This window comes from Aplidium turbinatum, chromosome 2, assembly GCF_918807975.1.
Source record: "Aplidium turbinatum chromosome 2, kaAplTurb1.1, whole genome shotgun sequence".
Classification (NCBI taxonomy): domain Eukaryota; kingdom Metazoa; phylum Chordata; class Ascidiacea; order Aplousobranchia; family Polyclinidae; genus Aplidium; species Aplidium turbinatum.
This window is the reverse complement of record NC_137473.1, coordinates 19957097-19979793: the sequence shown is the minus strand read 5'-3', so window position 1 is coordinate 19979793 and position 22697 is coordinate 19957097. Positions and strand designations below refer to the sequence as shown.

Here is a 22697-nt window from a genome sequence, read left to right as displayed (position 1 = left end):
GTCATTTTTTTCAGATTTTCATCAAGGTCACACAGAAACTGTTCAGGATTAAACTTTTTTATATCACGAATGAGACTAGTGTGTGCATTACATTTTGGTTTAGTCAAGTTTATTAGTGTAATAATTGGAAGATGATCGGAACCACAGTTTAATGATCGGAACCACAGATCGGAACCACGGTTTAACCACAGTTTAACCTCGATTGGCCGTGGCGGCAATAAAATGTATTCTGCCTAAACAACAAAATAAGCAAAACTTTTCAGCAAATGAAATCATTGTATAAAATATTCATAAGGACCATAACATCTACAAATAGGCACATTATCATAGCCTACGGTAGTATTGGCAAACCAAATTGACAATCTTACAAAAAAATATTATATACAACATATTAAAACTGCAATTTATTTGTAAATGAAACACATTTAGTTTGGAAGGTATGTTACATATAAGTTATTTGTGCATGTGGTATATTACGGTACAATAATAACTGGCGCTCGAAAGACATTATTCCATTGAAAGGAAGTTAGGTAAAAGTACGGTACCGGCGTATATTCATAAAGCACAGCTTGTGAAGTTGTGAATGAACCTCACAACTTCAGACTGCTGAGTGCTAGGCAGCGCCAGCATAGCAAGTAAAAATAAGTCATACCTAGCCTGGGTCTGCTACTATTCGGTGAGTCCGATTCGGTGAGTCCGATTCGGTGAGTCTGATTCGGTAAGTTCCTAACTTCTAACCCCTAACCTTAACTCCTAACCCCTAACCCTAAAACGGCAATGATAATTAGGCTACGGTACCCAATAATTTAAAAAGAAAATTGAAAAAATCCCCCGTTAAGGGATCGGACTCACCGAATCGGACTAACCGAATCGGACTCACCGAAACGGGCCATTCCGACCTAGCCTATATCTTGGCCTCAGAATTTCATATAATCATGCTTATAGGCTCAATAATACTTTACTGCTAATTTCTTCCTAGAACAGACTGAGCGCTCTGGTCAGGCCAAATTGAATTCAAACAGATTAGATTTATAAATTCTTATAAAAATTAATAGTAGCCTACGTTCTGTTTCTACTTCTAAGCAGGGTTGTTGGTATTTTACCCGACCCAAAAAAACCCGGGTGGGTTTTTTTAATAAAACCCACTTAAAAAAACCCAAAAAAAACCATAAAAAAACCCAGAGCATCATATTTGTCCAGTTTTCATTGGAAAATTAAAAAAATTCACAAAAACACTATAAGGCACTTACAACAAACTTTAAATTAGGACTTAAGGATGTGATTGTGAAGTAATTTCCAAGAATAAAGTGAAAACGCAGTGGATATTGCACAGTACACAAAAATCAAGTAATGTCACTTTGTGTATACTACACTAAAACTCATTTATGCAAGAAGGCCTTATAGTTAAATTGGTGAAAGTACTACTCTACTGTAGTCTGTATATATGATGTGAAATGCAATTTAGGAGGCTATTTACCAATTACAGATTCCGAATTCTAACGCATGGCTGTTTCAGAGCATTTGCCTAATTGGCCACGCAATCGCTCAATTGCTCATCCATTACTATATATAATATATATATAAATGATAAAATAATAAATGATAAAAAATATTTAAACATGATGGCATAAATGCTCCTTGCCTTCAAATTTAAACAAATGATGCAATAATGTGATTTTTACCACAGTAGCATCAACTTGGTATAGAAATCAGTGGATGATGCAACATTCAAGCAACAACAGCCCTAGTGCATTATTTTATTGAGTTATGCAAGCATGTATTATACTGTGAGTGAAAGGCACTTCACTCGTAAAAAGTAGTTTTGAGGTGAAATAAGCACGAATCTACCTTTTCTTGCATCTTTTTTAAAAAAACCCAAAAAAACCCGGGTTTTTTTAAAAAAAACCAGGCGGGTTGGGCTTTTTTAAAAAAATCCGGGTTTTTCTCAACCCTGATATAAACACAGTTCATTCATGGTTAAATACTCGTATATCGTTTAGTTCAAAGGGACACTCCTGATAGAAACAATTTCTTGTGTCTAAAAAGCATTAAATTTCATCAAGATTCTAAATATGATAAAATTTTGACTCTATTCAATGCCTTCTTGTGTCAAAACTTATTATATATACAGTGATTAATGTGAGTAATGTGCTGTAGCTGGTGTTTTAATGGGGTTCTGCTACTATTTGGTGAGTCCGATTCGGTGAGTTCCTAACCTCTAACCCTTAACCCAAACCCTAAAACGGCAATGATAATTAGGCTACGGTACCCAATAATTTTAAAAAAAAGTTAAAAAAATCCCCTTTTAAGGGATCGGACTCACTGAATCGGACTTACCGAAACGGGCCATTCCGGTTTTAATGAGTATATATTTTATAAATGCTGTTTTCTTCAAAAGCTTTTTTTTAATATTTTGGTCAGCTTGGAGAGTGTAGAAATAAATGGAATAGCTAATTTCAAACTACACTTTTAATAAGTGGAGATTGCTACCGGTATTCTGTGTTTATTTTAAATCTAAGAAACATTAGTATTTTTATTAAATTTGAAGAATTGTTTTTTAGTTCTAATTTTCATTGCTTCTAGCCTTACATAGTTTAATCTATTAATTTGCAGATATTTTACTTTTTGGAGTATGTTACTCAGTAAAAAATATGTGGTTTTTCTTAATTCTTGTAAATTAGTTTCTTCTCGATTTTTGTTCACACGATTTAGTTCAACTAAACAAGATGCTGCTCAACGTTTCACTTTTAGTGAGAGTGAAAGCCACAGAGATCGTGGTGGAATGGGCAAGTGGCTGATGTTGTTCTTTCCACTTGGAGGAGTAGCACTTGGAACATGGCAAGTCAAACGAAAGCAGTGGAAATTAGGTTTGATTGCTGAGTTGGACGAAAAGACAAAAAGTAATCCAGTTCCATTTCCTCATGATCTTGCGGAGTTGCAACACCTGGAATATCGCCCGTTAACTGTCCGAGGAGCTTTTATCCATTCAAAGGAAATGTATATACAACCAAGAAGTTTGGTCAAAAATGATGGTGAACAATCGATTGACGCTGGATCACTGATGTCTGTTAAGAACAAAAACATTGGCTTGCAAGTTATTACACCATTTTATATTCCAGATCGTGATTTGGCCATCATGGTTAATCGTGGTTTTGTCCCAAAAGAAAAGAAAGATCCACAATCACGAATAGAAGGTCAGATGGATGGAATTATTGAACTAACGGGAATATTAAGACATACCGAGAAACGACCACCTCTTGTCCCAAAAAATAACCCAGCAAAATCACACTGGAATTATAAGGATTTAGATGAAATGGCAAATGTCATGGGAACACAACCTATTTTGTTGGACTGTATAACAACTTTTAATAATGGACCTATTGGTGGCCAGACTAGAGTGACGTTACGTGATGAGCATATTCAATATGCAATTACCTGGTATAGCTTAGCTGTAGTCACTTCTCTGATGTGGTATTTTCGTTTTATAAAGTAACCCATAAGCAGTTTGGTTATAGACAACAGTATTTTGATGTGTACAATAAAGTGCAACAGCTTTGCTTCAGCCAAAAGTGGCTTGTTTACCATTGCTGGAAGTTTCACTTAACAATTTGTCAAATGGTAGTGACACCTATTGCTGTATTACATGTAGGTTTTCTGATAAAGGTCTAAAAACTAAAAAAGATCCGAGTTATTGCTTTGCATGTTTTATGTTTGAAACATCAAATGTTATGTTGTGGCTTTTATATATCAGTGGTATAAATTGTTGAAAACAAAGAACTACCAATTTTCCCTTCAAAAAAGTAGCTGTGGTGGTCTGGTGGAAGCTAGAGCCCATCAGAAGGACTCCCTTGTGATGTCATGAAGCCATAAGTTGTTTTTTTTGCAATCTCAAAACATTTCTTTTAAAGCGATATATATGTAATTCCAGCTAAAGTTGTCAACATCATGCTTTAAAAGTTTTAAGCACCTGTTTTTGCAACATTTAGTATCCACTATTCCTAATGACTGTAATTATACACTATCCAAGGACTCATGGGATAAAAATTTCCAACACACCGGTACACCACATAGCCTATTGGTGCATTTGTTTGGTGAAATTTGGAAAATCTGTCCTGGCAGTGAAGTTTGTACTATATTATAATGTGCTGTGAGGAAAAGTATCACAATCAGTCAAGTTTATGTTTTTATGATTAATGTTGCACTGGTGATTTTTGACTCACTGTCATCCTTACATAGTTGGACAGCATATAACGTGGATACTGGATACTTGCTGTAATTTCACGAACATTTCTGGCTAAACACAGTGATACTTACAGTGCATAACCATTATTGCCGTCATTGGTTCAATCATGATAATTTGTTTTTAATTTGTTTTTTAACATACTGTAGCTTGTTTAAAACTTTGAGATTGATTCCTTTGGTGATCTTTGCATGAATGGTAGAATATTGGAAGCACAACGTCATCCTATCAAGTCCATTTGTTTGAGCACAAAAGTGGCAAAGCTTGTGTTGGTTGCTTCACTTGCTGTGCTGTTGCTTTCATATTTTCTAATATCACTGTAAGTTGCTTGCATGTGATTAACTTTCTTTTAAAAACATATACCGGTATTCAGCATTTTATTATAGCTTATAAAATGTTTAATAACAATTTATGTTTGATTTAATTCGCTCTGCTTTTATTTTTTTTCTTAGCATTGAACACTTTTTGTAGTATAATATATAATAGTTTTTATTGTTTTTAATAACAATTTATATATATAATAAAGCTTTGGTACAGAGTTTGCTTTGTTGAACCATAGACAAACAAAACAAAGTAACCTTAGTGGGTTTAACATGTTGTATTACATAGAGATATAACATAATGAAAAACCAAGAAAAAATTAACTCACTTGTTTGCGACATGTGCATGTGTCCTCATCAGAAATTACTTAAGTCTGCAATATACCTAAAATCAAAATTGTAAGATAAATCTCACTACAGTATAACTATAACGACACTCCGGACTAAAAAGCACATACTGGACAAGAGATACAAGAATGATGAGGTACAAGCAAATTATATGGCGGGAAACAAATCACATGAGGTGTAAACTACAGACATGCGACAAACAATTAGAACACACACAAAAGAAACGATGAGCAACAGGCAAGTAACTGCCTGATGAGAGACGGATTATTACGTTTGATTCTTAAGGCTTCTGTGATCGTATTCTGAGATTCAGATCTGTCTCGAGAAATGATTTTAAATTGATTGATCGAGACATTGTCAGTGCATGATCAGGTTTATCTTATAATGTTGATTTTATGTACGGTATATTGCAGAATGCAGATGTAAAGTAAGCAATCCCTGATCAAGACACACGTACGATGTACGTGTTCAAAACGTTTGAGTTGCTTTTTTTTATTTCATAAGGCTATGTTATATCTCTGTGTCATACAACATGTTAAACCCGCTTCTAAGGTTACTTTGTTTTGATTGTCTATGGTTTAATTTATATAATAGTATTATACACGGTATACAATTGTGAACAAATTAATAGTATACTATATAAACAACAAAGTGCATTTAGTTTTCAAGGTATAATCAACAAATAAACTTTTATTATCACATGCAGGTTTGTCAATTCCAAGAGAAGCCACATGTCTGTTAGCAAGGAATACTTCTTAATCAAGCCTGTGGTTAAAGCAACAGCTTCTGTAAGTTGTAGACTATTTTTACCTTATTTTTGGCATTTTGCTATGCATTGATGACAATATGATACAATTTCCGATCATAAACTTATTTTGTGTTGACCAAGTAGCCTTTATATTGAATGTATTTCCTGTTTTTGAAGTATAATATATATATAATATTATTCTTTGGCATGACATTTATTTAATTAAAGAAATATGACTAACGAGTATGCTACTAATAAGTTACCAACAATCATCAACACTTTAAACGAATTTATACACTTGGTTTATACTAGGTTATATTTCTGCATGGGTTGGGAGACAATGGGTAAGTTCTCTGAAGTTTGTTTTTGTCAGTTCTGAATCAATTAATTATTTTCACACCTTTATTAATCCTGGATACTGATGTTAAAATGTCCAATAGTCACAGATTTATGTGTTAAGAAGTTGCCACTTCCAAACGTGTGATAATGCTTCATTTTTATGTTTCTATTAAAAATAAACTGAAAACTCAGCTATCTTGGTGTCAAGTAATTTTGCATTTATTTGACTGATTGCTTGATTAGTTTTGCAATTTATGTTTGGCTGTGACTAGTGAAGTTGCATCTGAACGTTTTTGGTCTAAGTTATTTTTTGTCGAGGTATCTGTTTTAACCAACTTTGTAGCCACTTATGTTAATATGGGATCGTTGTAGCAACAATGTTGATGAATATTGCAGAAGTGGTTGGTACCATGCATTCGATGAATTGAAGAAAAACAATGTCAGATATATTTTTCCCAATGCGTAAGTAAAAATAAAAAAAATTAGGTAAAAATTATTCCATGCAATTCCTCTATTTTGTATTCATGTGGTTGTCACAAGAAAAATTTATGCTAAGTTAGGAAATATTGGCAACTCAACATTTGGTTCGAGATTGTTTGCTGTTGCATCGAATAAATATGTCATTTTCTTCACTGTTGATCCAACTGGTGCTTTCAAATGTTTGTTTTCTCTGTTTCGTGGTCACCCCCCTGCATTCACTGGCAACCAAATGATGCTGTTCTGTTCTATCCATAAACTTTACAAAAACAAATTTTACTTTTACTAACCAGTATAGTAGGTCAACTTTCAGTTGCCGTCTACTTATTTCAATAGTTCTCAACCTTTTTGTCTCGGCTAATCCCTTTTGGTTCCCTTGAAGCGGTTGCGGACCACTAAAATATATCTGAAATTTTAGTAGCCTATACCACGTCTCGTAACGGAAACAAAATTTGCTTCATACCTTTTGAAGCGGTGCTCTTAGAAGTATTTGATGATTTCTATAACTTTATCGAAAATTAATGAGTTTTTGCGCCTTTTACAAAGAATGTATTCGTTTTTTAATTTGTAATCAATATTTTGTTGTAATCATAGTCATGGCAAGACTGTGAGTTCTATTAGACTCCTGACGTACGTTTGCATTTCTAAATTAAACATTGATCAACAATCTGTTGTCTCAAAAAAGTTAAGTTGAACATACTTTGCCTTATAAAATGATTTAACTTTTTTACAGTGTATGTATAATTTTTTAACCGAACCTTTGTGCGACGCCCTTTGAAATTTCAAACAATGCACCATATGGCGTTGCGACGCACATATTGAGAATCACTGCAATACACAAATACAACGTAACCAGTTTTAAATGTTGTAATTCATCAATCATGCTGTAAATTTGGAAACTTTCATGGACCCCTTGAGAGTCCGCAGACCCCTGGATGAGAACAGCTGCCTTATTTAACTTGATTGACTGTTAAGTTGTGTAATCCTTCTTACTTTGGTTTTAATTGTCAACCATGCTTATGAGCGGACAAATGACGTGTGAACAAAAGTTTACTGCCATTCTTGTATATTCTGTGTTTACTAATCCCAGAGATTGTTGAATCTGTCTCAACTTTGATTGCGAGCCAAAATTGCATAATATTTCCCCTTCGAGGATCATACTGTAATGGGAATCATTGAGAGTCACACCTGTAAAATAATGCATCTTTTACCTTCCTTCACCCGATAAGTTATTTTCTTCAACAGCACATTTTTTTTCAGTCCTTCCATGGCTGTGACGTTGAACGGCGGAATGGTGATGCCATCGTGGTAAGTAGCAATTGCAGTTTTAAAACCGCTTTGTGACAGAGATTCGGTTTCTGGTGTATCGATAATTTAAAATAACGGTGCTTTCGCCACATGTGACTTATTCACTTGCTAACTAGTTCTTATCATTGTTCATATCAATTCATTGTCTCTTAGTTTGATATTTTAGTGTCTGCAAAGTACAAATGTTACATAATTATGTTTTGATGTTACAGATCAGGGTTTGTTATTTATGATTTTTTTTTTAATGAGAACATTTTCATGTGTGATGTAGTTGCGTGTTTGTGACAACTGAGCTATTTCTTTTTAGTTCTTTGGAAATATCTTCACTTGCTACTTTAAAGTACTATCACTATCAGTCATATTGATTGTTCCATTGCAGGTATGATCTGAAGGGATTGGATCCGAACGCACCTGAGGACGAAAAGGGAATCAAATCTGCTGCAGAAAAAAGTAATCATTTTAACTTTGCATTCACTGCACTCAAAGACACATCAGCATGTGTGTTGTTGTGCGCCACCGGAACTGTCATTCATTGCTACGTCGCTTCATCAATTCTATTGTTCCACTGCCGGTTTGCTCAATGTGGGCTGCACTTCTTTACTTAGTTGCTGTGCGGCCCACGTTTGCTATAAGAACACATAACAAGCACTTCAATGGCCGTACTTGTTATTGTGCAATGTATGGCTCATTTTTTTAAATTTTGAACAACAAATCGACAGTTTACAATTCTACAAAATTTTGTGTTTTTTGTGGCTCTGACTTCAACTAAGTAAAAACAAAAGAACATCACGTACAACGATAAACTGCATAACGTCTATTGTAAAACATTTCTTTCAACCTTTGCATGTGCAATAACCGAAATCGTCAATTGATGCAAGCGGCTATTATGCTATGGAAGAAATGGTAATGATCTTTTAAATCATGACAAACAGTTTTCTGCGTTACCGCCCACTGCCGGATGTCGTGCTATTTGGGTGAATTTCTAAGAGTAGTCTTAATTGTTATCAACTTACCATCATCTTGTGGATTATACGATATAAGGGGTAGAGTGCCGGATGTCAAAATAGATTTATCTTTGTTGTGTTTTTCGCCAAGTTTCCATTTTTAGCTAATTTATACTATAGCTGTATGTGACAGCTGCAGTAATTAAAACCAACCCACTGCATGACGAGACTATCTCCAAGGTGCAATTGAAAAGTTTTATCCTACATGTCACATTGTTACCTGAATTGTGCTTACATGGCTAATCTGAAACCGATCATGTCCCAAATATGTTGAAGTACCAAAATTGCTTTTATTACATAACTTTGTCAAAAGGAAACTAATAGTTTGTCATGTTTAGTTATAATGGTAGCAAATAAGACTAGACATTAGCCTACATAGCTATATACCCGTCCGTGGTTGAGCATTGTTTAAACCGTGTGCCCTTCAAAACTGTGATACGGTTTGGGGCGGTTTTTTGACTTGACCCTTAGAGAGGCAAAGGCGATCATTGCAATATTTGGGTTTGATATTAAAAAGTGTATTAACATGTGAGTATAACTTTCAGTTCGCCTGCTGATCAAAAAGGAGGCAGATGAACATGGCATCCCATCCAACAAGATCTTGCTTGGAGGATTTTCTATGGTGAGGCTTTCAATTTCCAGTCATTTCATTGAAACGATTTATTCAAATAAAGATCAAATTTATATTCTTCTTAAAACTGAGTACTCCCAAATCAAATAGCCTCTCTTTCTTAACCTTGGTAGTTTCGCCATGTTTTGTAATGTAACATAAAGACAGCATGACAAACCAACTAGGCCTGAAAGTATTCATCACAGGGATACATTTTTCGACAGCTAATGGAAAAGATATCATTTTTTTTCAACGCAGATTTTTCAAACAATGTAATCGATAAATTAGAAACTACGTGAAAACCGAAACAATTGCATTCAATTAAAATTGCTTTGTTAAATGCAAAATATAGGTAAAGTTTAAGTCGTCATTAATTAAGCCTGACTATTAAGGTTAAAAAATGTCTTTGCGGTTTTGTCAACGACAATGGCTAAGAAAGCTCTGTCACTGTTTCATAATGGCATGATAGTTTAATTGCATCGTTTTCAAAGTGTGGTTTTGCCGATGGTTTTAAAGCCCTGATTGTTTGTATATTTGCGCTAACAAAACAAAATTGCAAATTTATGGTCAAATCATTCGAAAAAGCTCGTTTTTAAGTTCTGACTGTGGTATCATCACACCGCATTGCAATGACATATTTATTTATACTCTAATCTAATTATAGGCTAGGCTTACTGTAGCTTTGATAGCTTACATTTTCTTGCTTGTATTGTAATTTTTGCATCATGACAAATATTAATTGTGGTGGTCGTGCTTGTTAAGATTTTGTGCTGAAAATTTAATATCGATAGCCAATATTATTTGTACCGAACAAAAAAAAATATATCCTCACCAAAAGCTAACCTGGGTTTTAAATAACCTCATACTAAAATTTGCTTAGAAGGGTCTATGGTAAATAGTGTTGCGTCAAGTTGTTTTTCTGGACTCTATCCCTGCTTCGGTGTGCAGTGCAGGGCATCACTCACACTTTTACATTTCCGGTGCACTCTGTCAAGTACCTGCACGTACGCTGAATGGAATCATTCCCTTGAACTGAGTTGCTCCAATGCTCCATTACACAACTTGCGGGTTCAACCATTATTCCTTGACTTCATTTCTTCGTTCAAAGAGTTATCGAGACCACCTTAAAGTCCCTTCCCGAAGAACTTTTTAAGTTCATGTTATTTTTGATTAGACTTCACTCAGCTTTGTATAAGATCTTTTAATTGATTGATGTAGCATTTGTAGACGTTAAATAAACATCAATATTTTCCACTCATACACCCAGGGCGGCGCTTTGGCACTGTACACCGCATTGACCCATCCCAACCAGCTGGCTGGAGTGGTCGCTCTAAGCTCTTGGCTCCCTCTTCACAAGGCATTTACATCGGTGAGTCGGCTGCACGTTTAATCGAACTGCTTGTGACATCGGTTCAATGTAACAGCAAGATCAGGATTCGTTGAATAATAATCACTACGTTTATCAAAGAGATGTGCGATGGCTAACCAATGGTAGTTGAGTTGTGCTGCATAATGCATGAACCAATGAACCCGATCCACCTTTGCTATCACACACTCACGTAGACAATGGTCATCAATATATTAATGAGGTGCGGGAACAAACGAGGTCTTCAACGATTGGACGTCTTCACGCGCGTGATTGCGTCTTTCTGTGTTCATGAGTCCACTTTCTCTGGCTTATGACGAAAAATTACATGTGCTGATTCTTTATTCTTTAATGCTGCCTACGACATGAATTGTCACCCATTGTATGTTGTTTGTCGCGTAACATAGTTCAGCATGATTGTATCATGATCACTGTTTTCAGGGTGTGGATGGTCATTCGCTTCAAGGACAGAAATGTCCCATATTCCAGGGTCACGGTGATTCCGACCCCATGGTGCCCATTCAGTTCGGCAACGTGACGCATGCGTTGTTGAAGCAGGGGAGGGCAGGCGTTTCTACGGAGACCACCTTCAAGAGCTACCGCGGCGTCGGTCATCAGTCCTCCGACGAGGTATGTTGTAGTTAGTTGACTGAACAAGTACATGCAATACGCACTGAGCTAAGTACCCACACAACTGAAGGACAGATACCAAAGGTGTTACCAAAGGACAGATACCAAAGGTGAACCAAAGACAGATACCAAAGGTGAACACTTTGTTTTAGCGTATACTAGAGTGTAGTCGCAAGACAAGATTGCGAGGTTGCGAGCGGCAACAAAAGACAATCAAGGGAAGCAATCAGTCACCTATCATTACCATTATTTACAGTTATTTGTTTTTTGTTGTTTCCTTGTATTAGGTATTTCTTCATGAGGGCAAAAAGTTCTTGCCGAAAACGTTTAAATTATGTTGTTAGTCTGTTACTGTATTGTATTTGTTTTTAATAATCTTAATCCTATTAACTTATTGTCAGTCATCTGCTTATGGTATAGTTTACATCCACTTCACTGAAATAATAACTGTCTCGTTTGCATGGGTATGAGAAGGTAAACACAAAATACGTCTACTTAAATGATCCCTACGAATTCTCTGGATCGTCAAGAAATCACCGAATCGTTTTTTTTTCGAAAAATGGTGTCTCTTAAGTGGGATTTCTCCAAATCGGATTCTTTGAAACGGGCCATTCCATTAAATTTCCCCCCTCCGTCCGTTGCGGCTGTTTGCATCACATGGTGCCTTATTGCATTTATTTACCTCCATCGAGATGATAAAAACATGACATTGGGGAAGTCAATACCACAGGAGGGCATATTGCGTTTCGCCATCCACACGAGACATTGCTGGTTTGTTACTACAATAGTTTAGTAAAGTCTGCGTGCTTAAAATATTTTTCACTTATACAATACTGTAAAGAAGTTTAGAAACTTAATGTTTATTGGTAAGCTATGCAGCGATCGCTTCCGGTGCAGCGGGAGCTTCTTTAATGCTTTCAACAACTATTTGCAGGAAATGGACGACGTGAAGCAGTTTATTGAGAAGTGTTTGCAATGAAGTTTGTCTAATTGCCCTTTTCGTAGATTCAGCGTCAAATTACGTATCAACGCTGTATATAGCATATTAGATCGAAGTACTTGCAAGTCAATGCAATTCCGTGTTAATGTCGTACATGTTGCGTGATCCATCTGTATGCTGGATACAAATAGATTATTATCAGCCACTTCTGTTGCTTCAGTTTTTACCAAGCTGCTTTTAAGTAAAATTTCATAAAGCTTATTAGTAAAATTTTACTAACCAATGTTTATACAACGTTGACTGTCGTTGAATCTTGGATCACGTGGTTATTTTCCACTAATGATGTTGTTTTACGATCCACTATACAATAAACTTCCACCATTACAAGATCAAATGCCCTCATCAACTTTCTTATGTTCGCGCAATGGTATCAGTGATAGAGATTTGACGCGTCATTGAAGGATTAGTTGTCCCACTAGTGATGCGACATCTTTACCCATGTGCTACCTAGTTATCATTAGTCTGTACTTGTGTCGACCTCCCGAAGAGGTAAAACTAAGCTTCGAAGTTCTGCGTAGCGTTGTCTACTCTTCCAACTATGTATCAAATCAGGACTTTAAAATGATACTTTTCTTTATGCAAGCTCAAATGAACAAAATTACTTAAACATCTACCGTACAGACGAAATCGGTTAAATGCATACTTAAACTATCGTTTCGTACTAAAATCTGAAATCACAAACCAAATTCTCTCTAATGCACAAGTATAGACAAAAACTTTCAAATATTTAGACAAAAGTTGCCGCAAAATATTGTCAATTACCAAAAACACGGGTTGTACAAAATATGTAGCTTAGTATCGAGTTTTTATTTGACTCATAGGCTACTGGTGTGCTACTTGTTTTGTATGGTGATAAAAATAACAAAATCTTAATGTTTTTGTTTAATTTTAACTACAGTATTCTATATCAGTTTGTTGATCATCCATAAACTTTAAAATTGTTTTAAATCGTAATTCTTTTACAAGATTGTCCTAATCAACAAGATGCAGTTGCCCCAAAGTAGTGAAGATCCTTCATTTCTACAGTTGTATGATGTTGATTTGGCAGCAACTAAGTATCAAATTATGTGAATCTGGTCAGTCCGTTCATGTAACCGCTCAAAGCAACATAATGTGGTTTCCCGTTTTATTTATGCTTCTTCTTCGCCCTCTCAAGGATCGAGGGCTCTGCCTTTTGCCACCCTTGAGTTGTGGCGATGACTTAAATTAGATGTTTCGCCAAGTGTCGAGCGGTCAACCATTACGCATGACCAATGAATTAACATGGAAGAAAGTCTAATTTCTCGTTTTCGAAACACACGCTTTTATTACAGCTTATGATTCTTTTCGAATAAATAACATATTAATCCATTAAATTAGTCAAGCTTTTTAACCGCACTACAGTAATTCTGTTTTTGGATGATCAAGACCTGCGGTACTTTATCGAAATGCGTTGGCTAAGCAAGAACTGCATGCTGAGACGATTTTGTGATCTAAGAGTAGAAGCCAATAACTTTTTGAAAGTGAGAGGGCAAGGAAATGGCAAACGAAGTTGGTTGTGTGATCGATTTTACTTGGCTGAATATATTATGCACACCAATTGACCTCAACATAAAGTTGCAGCAACATGACTATCAGCTTGATCTTGAAGATCACTTTTTTTTGGTGATCTTGATCTAAGATCACTTTTTTTTGTGAGATCTTGATCTTGAAGGCCAATAAGATCAAGATCACTTTAAAATTGAATTTTACTTCCTATATAGAGGCATTTTTTTAGAACTCGTAAACTCGTAATGTACAAAGTAGTTAGTGGCAACTACTAACATTAAGCCACTGTTAATATCGTCAGACTAATAAAATAATGGCGTAACTCACTTTTTGACGAAATTGAGATATTAGTGTTTTGTAGGTCCCTAAAATGTAGCGCATCTGCCACATAATTTTCTAAGACCTACGTTAACGGGAAAGCGGTATTTTCGTAAAAATGTCAAATGGCCTAACTCAAACGCATGACTTAGGCCATTTTACCAATCTTTTTAATCGTTTTCTGGAAGTAAAGCTTTCCTCCAACAGAGCAGATGGTCAGAAGACGACGATCTAAATTGTATAGAAATAGAGCTTACACTTTATCACAAGTCAAGACGATTAATTTAACACAAAATAATTATGTTTTTTCTATTCTATGTAGCCTATCGTAATCTTAGCCATTTTCAAGTAACCACCCTACTTAAATCTATCTGTTTTCTCTTTGTTCCTTTGAGAAGCTTCATTTTCCTAGCACTCTGGTAGTGCGACTTATCACCTCACACTGTGATACTGTTCAGATCTTCTCAATGCGCCGTTTCTCGGAGTCTTCTCGCACCCATGGCAGGTTTTTGTAGCAAGTCATTGTTGGATACGGTACCTAATTAATTCTCAGCTTAATATCACACTTAGCGACTTCATAAGCTCGTTGCTGAGTTCTTCGCCATCATTCTTGAGTTTCACAGATGGGAGAAGGAGAACATAGGAAAACATAGATTTTAAAACGTTTGAATTGACTTTTATGTGTAGGTAGCTTAAATGTGCCAAAGTGGGAAAAGAGGAAAATCACTTTTTGGCGAAATTTCTCAATGACTTGCCTACTGTAGATTCCCATTACTGTAGAAAGGTCACAATGTACAGAAAGAAAAAATTCTTGTACCCTGGAACTATACCATAACCCAACTTCATCGGCAATACACAGAGCTTGCTTCTTCTCTCGTTTGACTTGTAGTAGCTTAGATTGGCAATGCCTCCTCGTGCAGCCAAGATACGGTAGTTGGGTCCAGTTGTCGAATACCAGTGATTCCACTTGGGGGTCGTAAGATGGGGCATTCGTGGAGTATGTGTTGCATTGTTTGTTCTACCGCTCCGCAGACACATATCGGAATATTATGCAACCCCCACCTAAGCAGATTAGCTTCAGTGCAGCCAACGTCACATCTGATCCTGTTCAATGTGACCCATGCCTTTCTTGAGAGGTCTGCTCCAGGAGGGATGGAGAGTGCTGGTATAACTAAAAACTGGGGAGGGATATGTGGCAGCTCGTTCCATTCCTGGGCCCATATCTCCATGCAGCTGAAGTTCTTATCCACAAGCTAAAGAGCTTGCTGAATCATCAGGAATAATACCATTGAGCACAGCCTTTTTTAGGGAAGTATTTCATAATGAGAACTTCTACGTTTTCATCGTCGGCTCCAGCTCGTGTCCGAGCGTTGGTTGATCTTCAAATTGAGTTTAGATGGTGATGTCGTATGTGGCTTTGGAGGCCCAGTCTGTGATGGAAAAGACGTGGGCAAAAGGCACTGGGAGACGATCATCATATATCGGCCGCCAATATGTGAAACCAGGCTGGAGGCTTCCAACTCTACCAAGCCTGTTCCCGTTACCCGTGATATCATCGCCATTGGGCTTTGCTTGGTCCAGGTCCAAATTGAAACAATTTAGGCCATTTGCTTGTAGGCCTATGTTTATATACGGTGGTCGTAACTACGCGAGGGCCACGCACACACTCTTGGCCAGCTCCATGTCCACTGCGGCCCAATAACATCGAAACGTGCAGCTTCAGGGGAACTGGTTGCGACGGGCTGCCGAGTGCTCTGTTTATACCACGTAAGGGTCAGTGCGACGTGTGTGTTTCATTCAAATACATTGTTATTACCAAGAAACAATACGATGACTATATCAAGTTGAAGATTGAAGCTTGAGATGAGAAGACGAAGACAAAGAGTCCGCTAGCACAGTAAAATCCGTATGGACAATGGATTTACAGGCTGTACTTCTGTGTCCTAAAACTAAGGCAAGCAGTAGCCTATTTATGTAGCCTACTATAAAACCAAGCTGCAGGTACACAATTTTACACTATTCAATCTTAAATCAAAAGACGCTTATTGCTCTATTTGGAATGAAACAGAAGGTGATTTACGCAGTGAAGTATTCGCTTTCTTGCAGTTTAATCATTTCGGGTGGGTAATTTGTGGAAGCTCCGGTCTGGAGGAGATAGTTATTTGGAGTGACGGGTGTGGATATCAAAATAGAAACTCTAATGTCTCTAGTACCTAATGTACCCTTGCATGGAAGCATGGCATCACTATTACTCAGAAGGACCTCGTGGCTGGTCTCACTCAAATGGAGTGCGATAGCATGCACAGTACTATCGAGCAAAAATTGGTAAAAAACATTTTTACGACGAGAGATTACGAAATTATCATCCAGAATGCCAGGATCAGACCGCATTCCAACAATGTACAGAGGATGCAACACAGTGATTTTATGACAATCGATGGATGATGCGTGTTGAGTATTAGGCCTGGAAAGAAAGCTGGAGAACCCACGGTTCATGATCTTAGAGGCCGAAATCATGAAAGCAGTGAAAAGGCATTGTAGGCTACAAGGTTCCATTATGTGAGGCTGCACGATGGGAGGATCTGCCACAGCGGTCAAAAACAAACTTAGACGACACTACATGGATTCCTATTTTTTCAAGTCATCTTCCAATCAAATTAAGGAAATACTGTACAATGATCTCGAATCTATGAAACATGTTATGCCAACATTGTGCCACTCCTTTTTTGATAATTTGCCTCATTACTGATAATTTATTCAGCTTGTCTTGTCAACTCTAAACTGTTTTTGGGCGAAATATGCAGTCTAGCATGAAATATAACTTCTATCGTTAGATTGGAGTTGCTATTAGGGATTTTTCTGTTAATTCTAGTCGTATTATCACTGTTATTATGTCACCGTTAAAAAACTCATATTGATAAAGTCAAAATATCAAATGGCCTAAGTCATGTCAGTGCATTCAGAAAATGGCCTAAGTCATGCCAGCCCATTATGGGATGCAAAATGAAACAAATCAAAGTATACATGCTCATTGTACTTGTGTCGACATGCTATTTTCGTTTAACTGTACAATAAATATGATAAAAACAACCGTGTAGACAGTTTTTTTCGATTATCTCAAAACAAGAAAAAATGAGTTACGCCATTATTTTATTAGTCTGACGATATGATATGCGTCCAACAAAAGACAATTTAAAGTCCATCTAATCTGGACAGTGTTGCCATTTCAATTTTCTGTGTTGGTCATAATAAAGAAGTCAACTTCTGTGTACTTCGTGTTGACGTATAATAAAAAATGAATTAACTTTGTTTACAATTTTTATGTGCGAATTTTAAAGAAATGTTTGCTTTCTTTGACCCAATTTTAGATGTTTCAAAAGTCTAGAATTGCGATGTTAAAAAATCTGGACTCCAGCCGACTTTGGTCAAGTAAAGTGGTTTATTGCAGCAAATCAACCAGACCAAGACTTGTTTAGGGTTTGAGTATGGAGCGGTTTGTTTGACCGCAAACCTCTGAACTTTTTTGATAGCAGACAACAGTATCAAAGTTGCCAGATGGGTAAATGGTGCAATAAACATTGACATAATACAGTGAAAGTTAAAACTACTTAGTAACACGAATAAAAACTCCCACATGAACCAAACTAAAATTTGGTAAAAATTGATGTAGTTCAAAGTTTATTTTTATTATAAAAAAAAAGTATAGAACTAAGTGCAAATTTTGCGACTTTTTCAGAACTAAGTTACTGTAATTAACCTCGGCCTTGGGTGTGACGTTGCGATTCTACGCAAACTACGTCAACAATTGATAAGCCTAATAGCAACAGTCACTAACTTATTACAATTCTTAGGCCAGCGATCGAGTAGTTAATAGTAAAAGTTAGCAATACCAACTATATGCCTTTACCCAGGTTGCTTATAGCAATTATAGTCCAGTCGTTGAAGGGTTTTACCTTGACTTAATTAGTGTAAAGCTGAAATTTTGCACATTGGTTCTGTTCATTACGTACAATGACCAAAAAAAAATCCTCGTCAAAATTTTTTGGTGAAAAAAAGTTATCCGCCATTTTTTTTCAAAATGGCAGATATACAAATACTGAATTATTCAATTTTTATGAAATTATTGTTAGTGTTGGTGCTCATTTAAAAGTAAATTTCATAGTGCAATCATTTCGCACTGGCAAAGTTTTGGTCCACCGTGATTGCCGGAGGAAGTTTACGGATATACGGAAAAAGGGTTCAGAAAAAATGCCTGCAAAGAAATCACGATCTGTGACAAGGAAATTCAAGCTTCTGAAGCCTCCAGTAGGCTATACTGCGTCAAAAGGGTGCTAATAGGATTAATGCTGCCATTACTAATAGAGGGGACAACACTGTTGCGACAGCTGGTCGAAAAGTACACATAGACTGTCGTAAACGTTACACCAACCCAATCGATATACACTACAGCTTAAGAAGAACAGAGAGAAAAGTGGGTCCTGCGTCACGCGGAAACGAAGTGTTTGAATTCTTGATGGCAATTTCCACAGTAAGACTCATTGTTTGTATTGTGGGACTCGAGGTCTCACGGACAGACCTGGCTTTAGTTTTGTTAAAACAGGTGTTTTTGCAAGGACTATAGGCTATTAGAGTGTTGTGAGAGACGTTCTGACGATTGGTCTTGTGCCGTGAAAGGTCGTATTGAATCTTAAGGTAGCGATTTGCATGCTGCAGACTGTTTATACCATCATTCTTGTAGTGTTAATTTTGTATGTGGATTTAACGTACCCTTGCAATGCGCCAGAGTACCTGAGGCAAAACGTCTAAAATCTGAGCGACCGAAGGATGAGGAACAGGACCAGGCATTTCTAAAGATGTGTTCCCATCTTGAACGGAATGATGAAGAACAGTTAACGATATCAGACCTCAGATCTAAAATGAAGGAGTTTTTAGCAAATGATAATTGCCTTCCTTAAGGATCAAAATATCTGAAGACCCAATTATAGAAACAGTGCGGTGAATCTATTTATATAGCTGAAGGTCAGGGCCTTCATTGCATTGTCACTATGAGAGAGAAGACATTCGAAATCCTCCGATCTCATTATCTAAAAACAAGACATGAGGATGATGAAGAGTCACAAAAGATAGTGCAGGCCCTTAGGGGAATCTTTAGGCTAAACGTGTTACACGTTGTTTTTTGCATATTTTTGCAGTTGATCAATCCAACTTTGATTTTAGTGGGTGCCGCAACTTTTTGGGTCACGTGATCACCCCCAAATCGGGGATTTCCCCAGAAATCACGTTTCAGCTCTTTTTACGTCATTTTTGTGCAATTACATATTGTATCTTTGGGTTAACTGAGCAGCTATTATTTGAATAAGACCTTCTGATGATCCGTTAGGTGAAACAATTTGTAAAGGCTTCAGATAGTAATAACTATATTTGATTTATTTGATTTTTGTATATTTTAACTCGAAAAGCACATACAAATAAGTGAGACAAAATAAACACAAAATAATTTGATTGATGACGTCATTGTGACGTCATCACATATACTTTTTTTGCTTTTTTAATCTATTTTGGTCGTTTGCTGTTGGTTTTAGTTGGAGTACCGGTTACTAAAACCATTTCACAATTCCTAAAAGTAGTTTCGTCATGATTGCATCTTTTATGACGTCATCATTACATTATTAAAACTAGACAACTTCAAATTCAGGAACCAAAGATAAGTTTATTCCGAAAAAAGTGATCAAATACTCTCATTATAAGTTTTGCAAAAGCTTAAAATTTTACAATTGTAAGCAATAACAATAATTCCAGTGCAGTATGACGCAATAATGACGTCATCAAGGGAATAACCAGAAGAGCAGCTACCAGGGGTGAATTTCCCTTTTGGTCATGCCACTTTAAAATTTAAAATAATATGTAGGCCTAATTATGATCTACAAATCAAATTAATAGACGACCCCAGATGATGCAATGTCAGAGTCTTAACATTGTTAATTCAAGATGAAAAAACTAGCGGTTTTCGATGTTAAATTCCTACCATACGTAATTTGATGTTAAAAAAATTCGTGTACGACAAGTTTTTTCAAGTTACAAGATAGAGTTTAGAAAGTCAAAAGCATTTCTTGAATGATCAGTGTGGATTGGAGATGAAACGTCAATGTGGATTGAAGATGAAACATCAGAGGGGATTGAATATTTTGTGGTCGAATTGCATATTTCGTACTCGCATGAACAAAGACTTGTGCATTTTATGGATTTTTTTCTTACAGGAACATCGAGAGCCACAAGTAGACTGACAAAACGGAACAAGCTGATTTGCATCATTATGTTTCAAACCCCAAGCTAAAGGAGAAGGTAGTTGCTGAACATTTTCGAGGCTTGATTTCCGTATTTCAGCTTGATGTATCGCTCTGCGTGTATGTTGCATCAGAGCAGCTGACGTTGGTGGCAGCTTTTCAATAGTGCAACCATTGGTAAACATCATATAACGGCATTCGTCTACATCCGTGATAGTAGGACCATTGCCATAAAGAGCTATGACATACTTTTGTATGTCATTTATAGAACTAGGTGAGCTTGAGAAATTCAGAGAGTTAAATAAGCCACACATTGCGGTAAGATTAAGCATCCAACAATCCCAAGCCTTTTTTTCCAAAGACGAAACAGTATCACAGATTGTGATAGCATAAAACAAAAGTAAAGAAGCGCAAATCATCGGAGATTGAGGTGAAGATGAAACAATATCATGGATTGGAATGAAGCCAGTTTTTTCTCCAACTCCAAATTCAACCCATAGTTTACAGATTTCTAACTTGTCAAAACACGAAATTGCAATAATTACCACATCAGTATGTATTGTTTTGACTATGGCATCGGATTTTCCATGTTTCACATGGAGAAACATACGGGTGTCTGCCTCTTCGTGATCACATGGGGAAACCTCAGACATGTCCAATGTTTGATTGTTAAGAGCTGTATCTAACGATGTTACAACAATCGTAAACAAGTTTGGATCGACTGAAGTTATCACAGCTTGTTGAACCAGTTGATATAACGCAGTTTTGTTGCTGTCATTTCCCAAAAACTCAAACCAGTTGAGAGGAAGACGAGTATTACTTGTGACAGCCACGTAACATCCAGACCCTGTTTCTTGCAGAAGATAAGCCTCAAATAGCTACTGCCATCACAGAACATGCCAGCGGTGTGATGTCAGCCGATTATGAAGTAGTGAAAGAATCTGCCTCGAAAACCGATCACTACGTCCTTGATGGAGGGTTCTTGTTGCATCGAGTGCCATTGAAACTGGAGACAGTTATGGGTCTATTGCACAGTCGTATGCAGATTGTACCATTCGTCATTATCGCTTAGCAACGGTGGTCTTTGATGGATATGGTGGTCCGTCTATCAAAGACAATACCCATCAAAGACGCGGCATGAACGTCCACCCGGTTGTTCACTTTACTGTAGACACCAAGTTGATTGGAAAGAAGGAGCAGTTCTTGCCTCGAGCTTCCAACAAGGAAGGATTAATTTCTGCTCAACTGAGGAATAGAAGCTGCAATATGATGAACGCTCCAGGTGATGCAGATGTTGACATCGTCAAGACGGCAGATGGACAGCCCTCATAGACATAGTACGACTTTAATTGGTGAAGACACGGCCTTTTAATATCGATACTACGCTGTGCTGACCAGGGCCAGATTTAGCTGATGGGGGGCCTGGGGCACTTTTAGATCGAAGGGGCCCCCCCGCGCAAAAAAATTTTTGCGCCTACGGCGCGAAAATCCATCTCTACGTCTACAGTAGCATCAGTCCAGTACTGCACACCATTTTGCAGAAACTTTAAAGGCCAAAAGGGAAAAAATAACACAAAATTACATTTTTTTCCGCATAGGGGGGCCCTTCAAAAGTCGGGGGGCCCGGGGCAACTGCCCCCTCTGCCCCCCCTAAATCCGGGCCTGATGCTGACACTGACCCACACATTAAAGACCTCTACTTCCGCTCCGAAAAGGCTTGCGCAACCAAGATACACGACATCAACAAACTCAAAGCAATCATCGGACCAGACATAATTAGGTGCTTACAGCTCCTCTTCATTCATGCATTCACCGGTTGTGATTCAACGTCAAGGATATTTGGTATCGGGAAGAAGACGCTTTCAAGAAACTAGTGAAAAGTCAACCAATAATCAAAGAATGTGCAAATTTCTTTATTCTCCCAAATCAGACAGACCACATCATTAAGGATCTTGGAAACAAAGCTATGACCGTTATGTTTGGCAACGATGGCAGTAGGCTAGTAACCTAGAAACACAGCGATACAATACATTGGTCAAGAAAATTAAAACAGCCAAATCCTTTGTTCACCCTGAACGTTTGCCACCTACATCATCCTTTACCAAATTCCACTGCCTCAGAGTTTACTACCAGATTATGGTCAGGATGGGTAGGCTACTGACGATGGTATGGATGCTC

The 22697-nt window shown here is 37.1% G+C and overlaps 2 protein-coding genes across 2 annotated transcripts; both read left to right on the top strand.

Annotated features, from left to right (window-relative positions):
* The first annotated feature begins 2617 nt into the window (after positions 1–2617).
* LOC145786437 (surfeit locus protein 1-like) lies at positions 2618–4389 on the top strand. The gene has a single exon (XM_082598094.1). The coding sequence runs from the start codon at positions 2633–2635 to the stop codon at positions 3491–3493; it is 861 nt and encodes a 286-aa protein (XP_082454220.1). The 5' UTR covers positions 2618–2632; the 3' UTR covers positions 3494–4389.
* LOC145786446 (acyl-protein thioesterase 1-like) lies at positions 3525–13732 on the top strand. The gene is made up of 10 exons (XM_082598105.1): positions 3525–4559; positions 5615–5696; positions 5969–6000; positions 6392–6457; positions 7733–7780; positions 8160–8230; positions 9330–9406; positions 10662–10763; positions 11202–11390; positions 12325–13732. Exons 1-10 carry the CDS (start codon positions 4432–4434, stop codon positions 12367–12369), a joined length of 840 nt encoding a protein of 279 aa, XP_082454231.1. The 5' UTR covers positions 3525–4431; the 3' UTR covers positions 12370–13732.
* The last annotated feature ends 8965 nt before the right edge of the window (positions 13733–22697 follow it).

What these genes read in the sequence shown, in the direction of transcription:
- LOC145786446 (XM_082598105.1), top strand. Translation starts at nt 4,432, where the DNA reads ATGAATGGTAGAATATTGGAAGCACAACGTCATCCTATCAAGTCCATT. An exon ending in TGCTTGGAGGATTTTCTATG is followed by an intron (nt 9,407 to 10,661) that starts GTGAGGCTTTCA and finishes TCATACACCCAG; the next exon opens with GGCGGCGCTTTGGCACTGTA. An exon ending in GTCATCAGTCCTCCGACGAG is followed by an intron (nt 11,391 to 12,324) that starts GTATGTTGTAGT and finishes AACTATTTGCAG; the next exon opens with GAAATGGACGACGTGAAGCA.
- LOC145786437 (XM_082598094.1), top strand. Translation starts at nt 2,633, where the DNA reads ATGTTACTCAGTAAAAAATATGTGGTTTTTCTTAATTCTTGTAAATTA.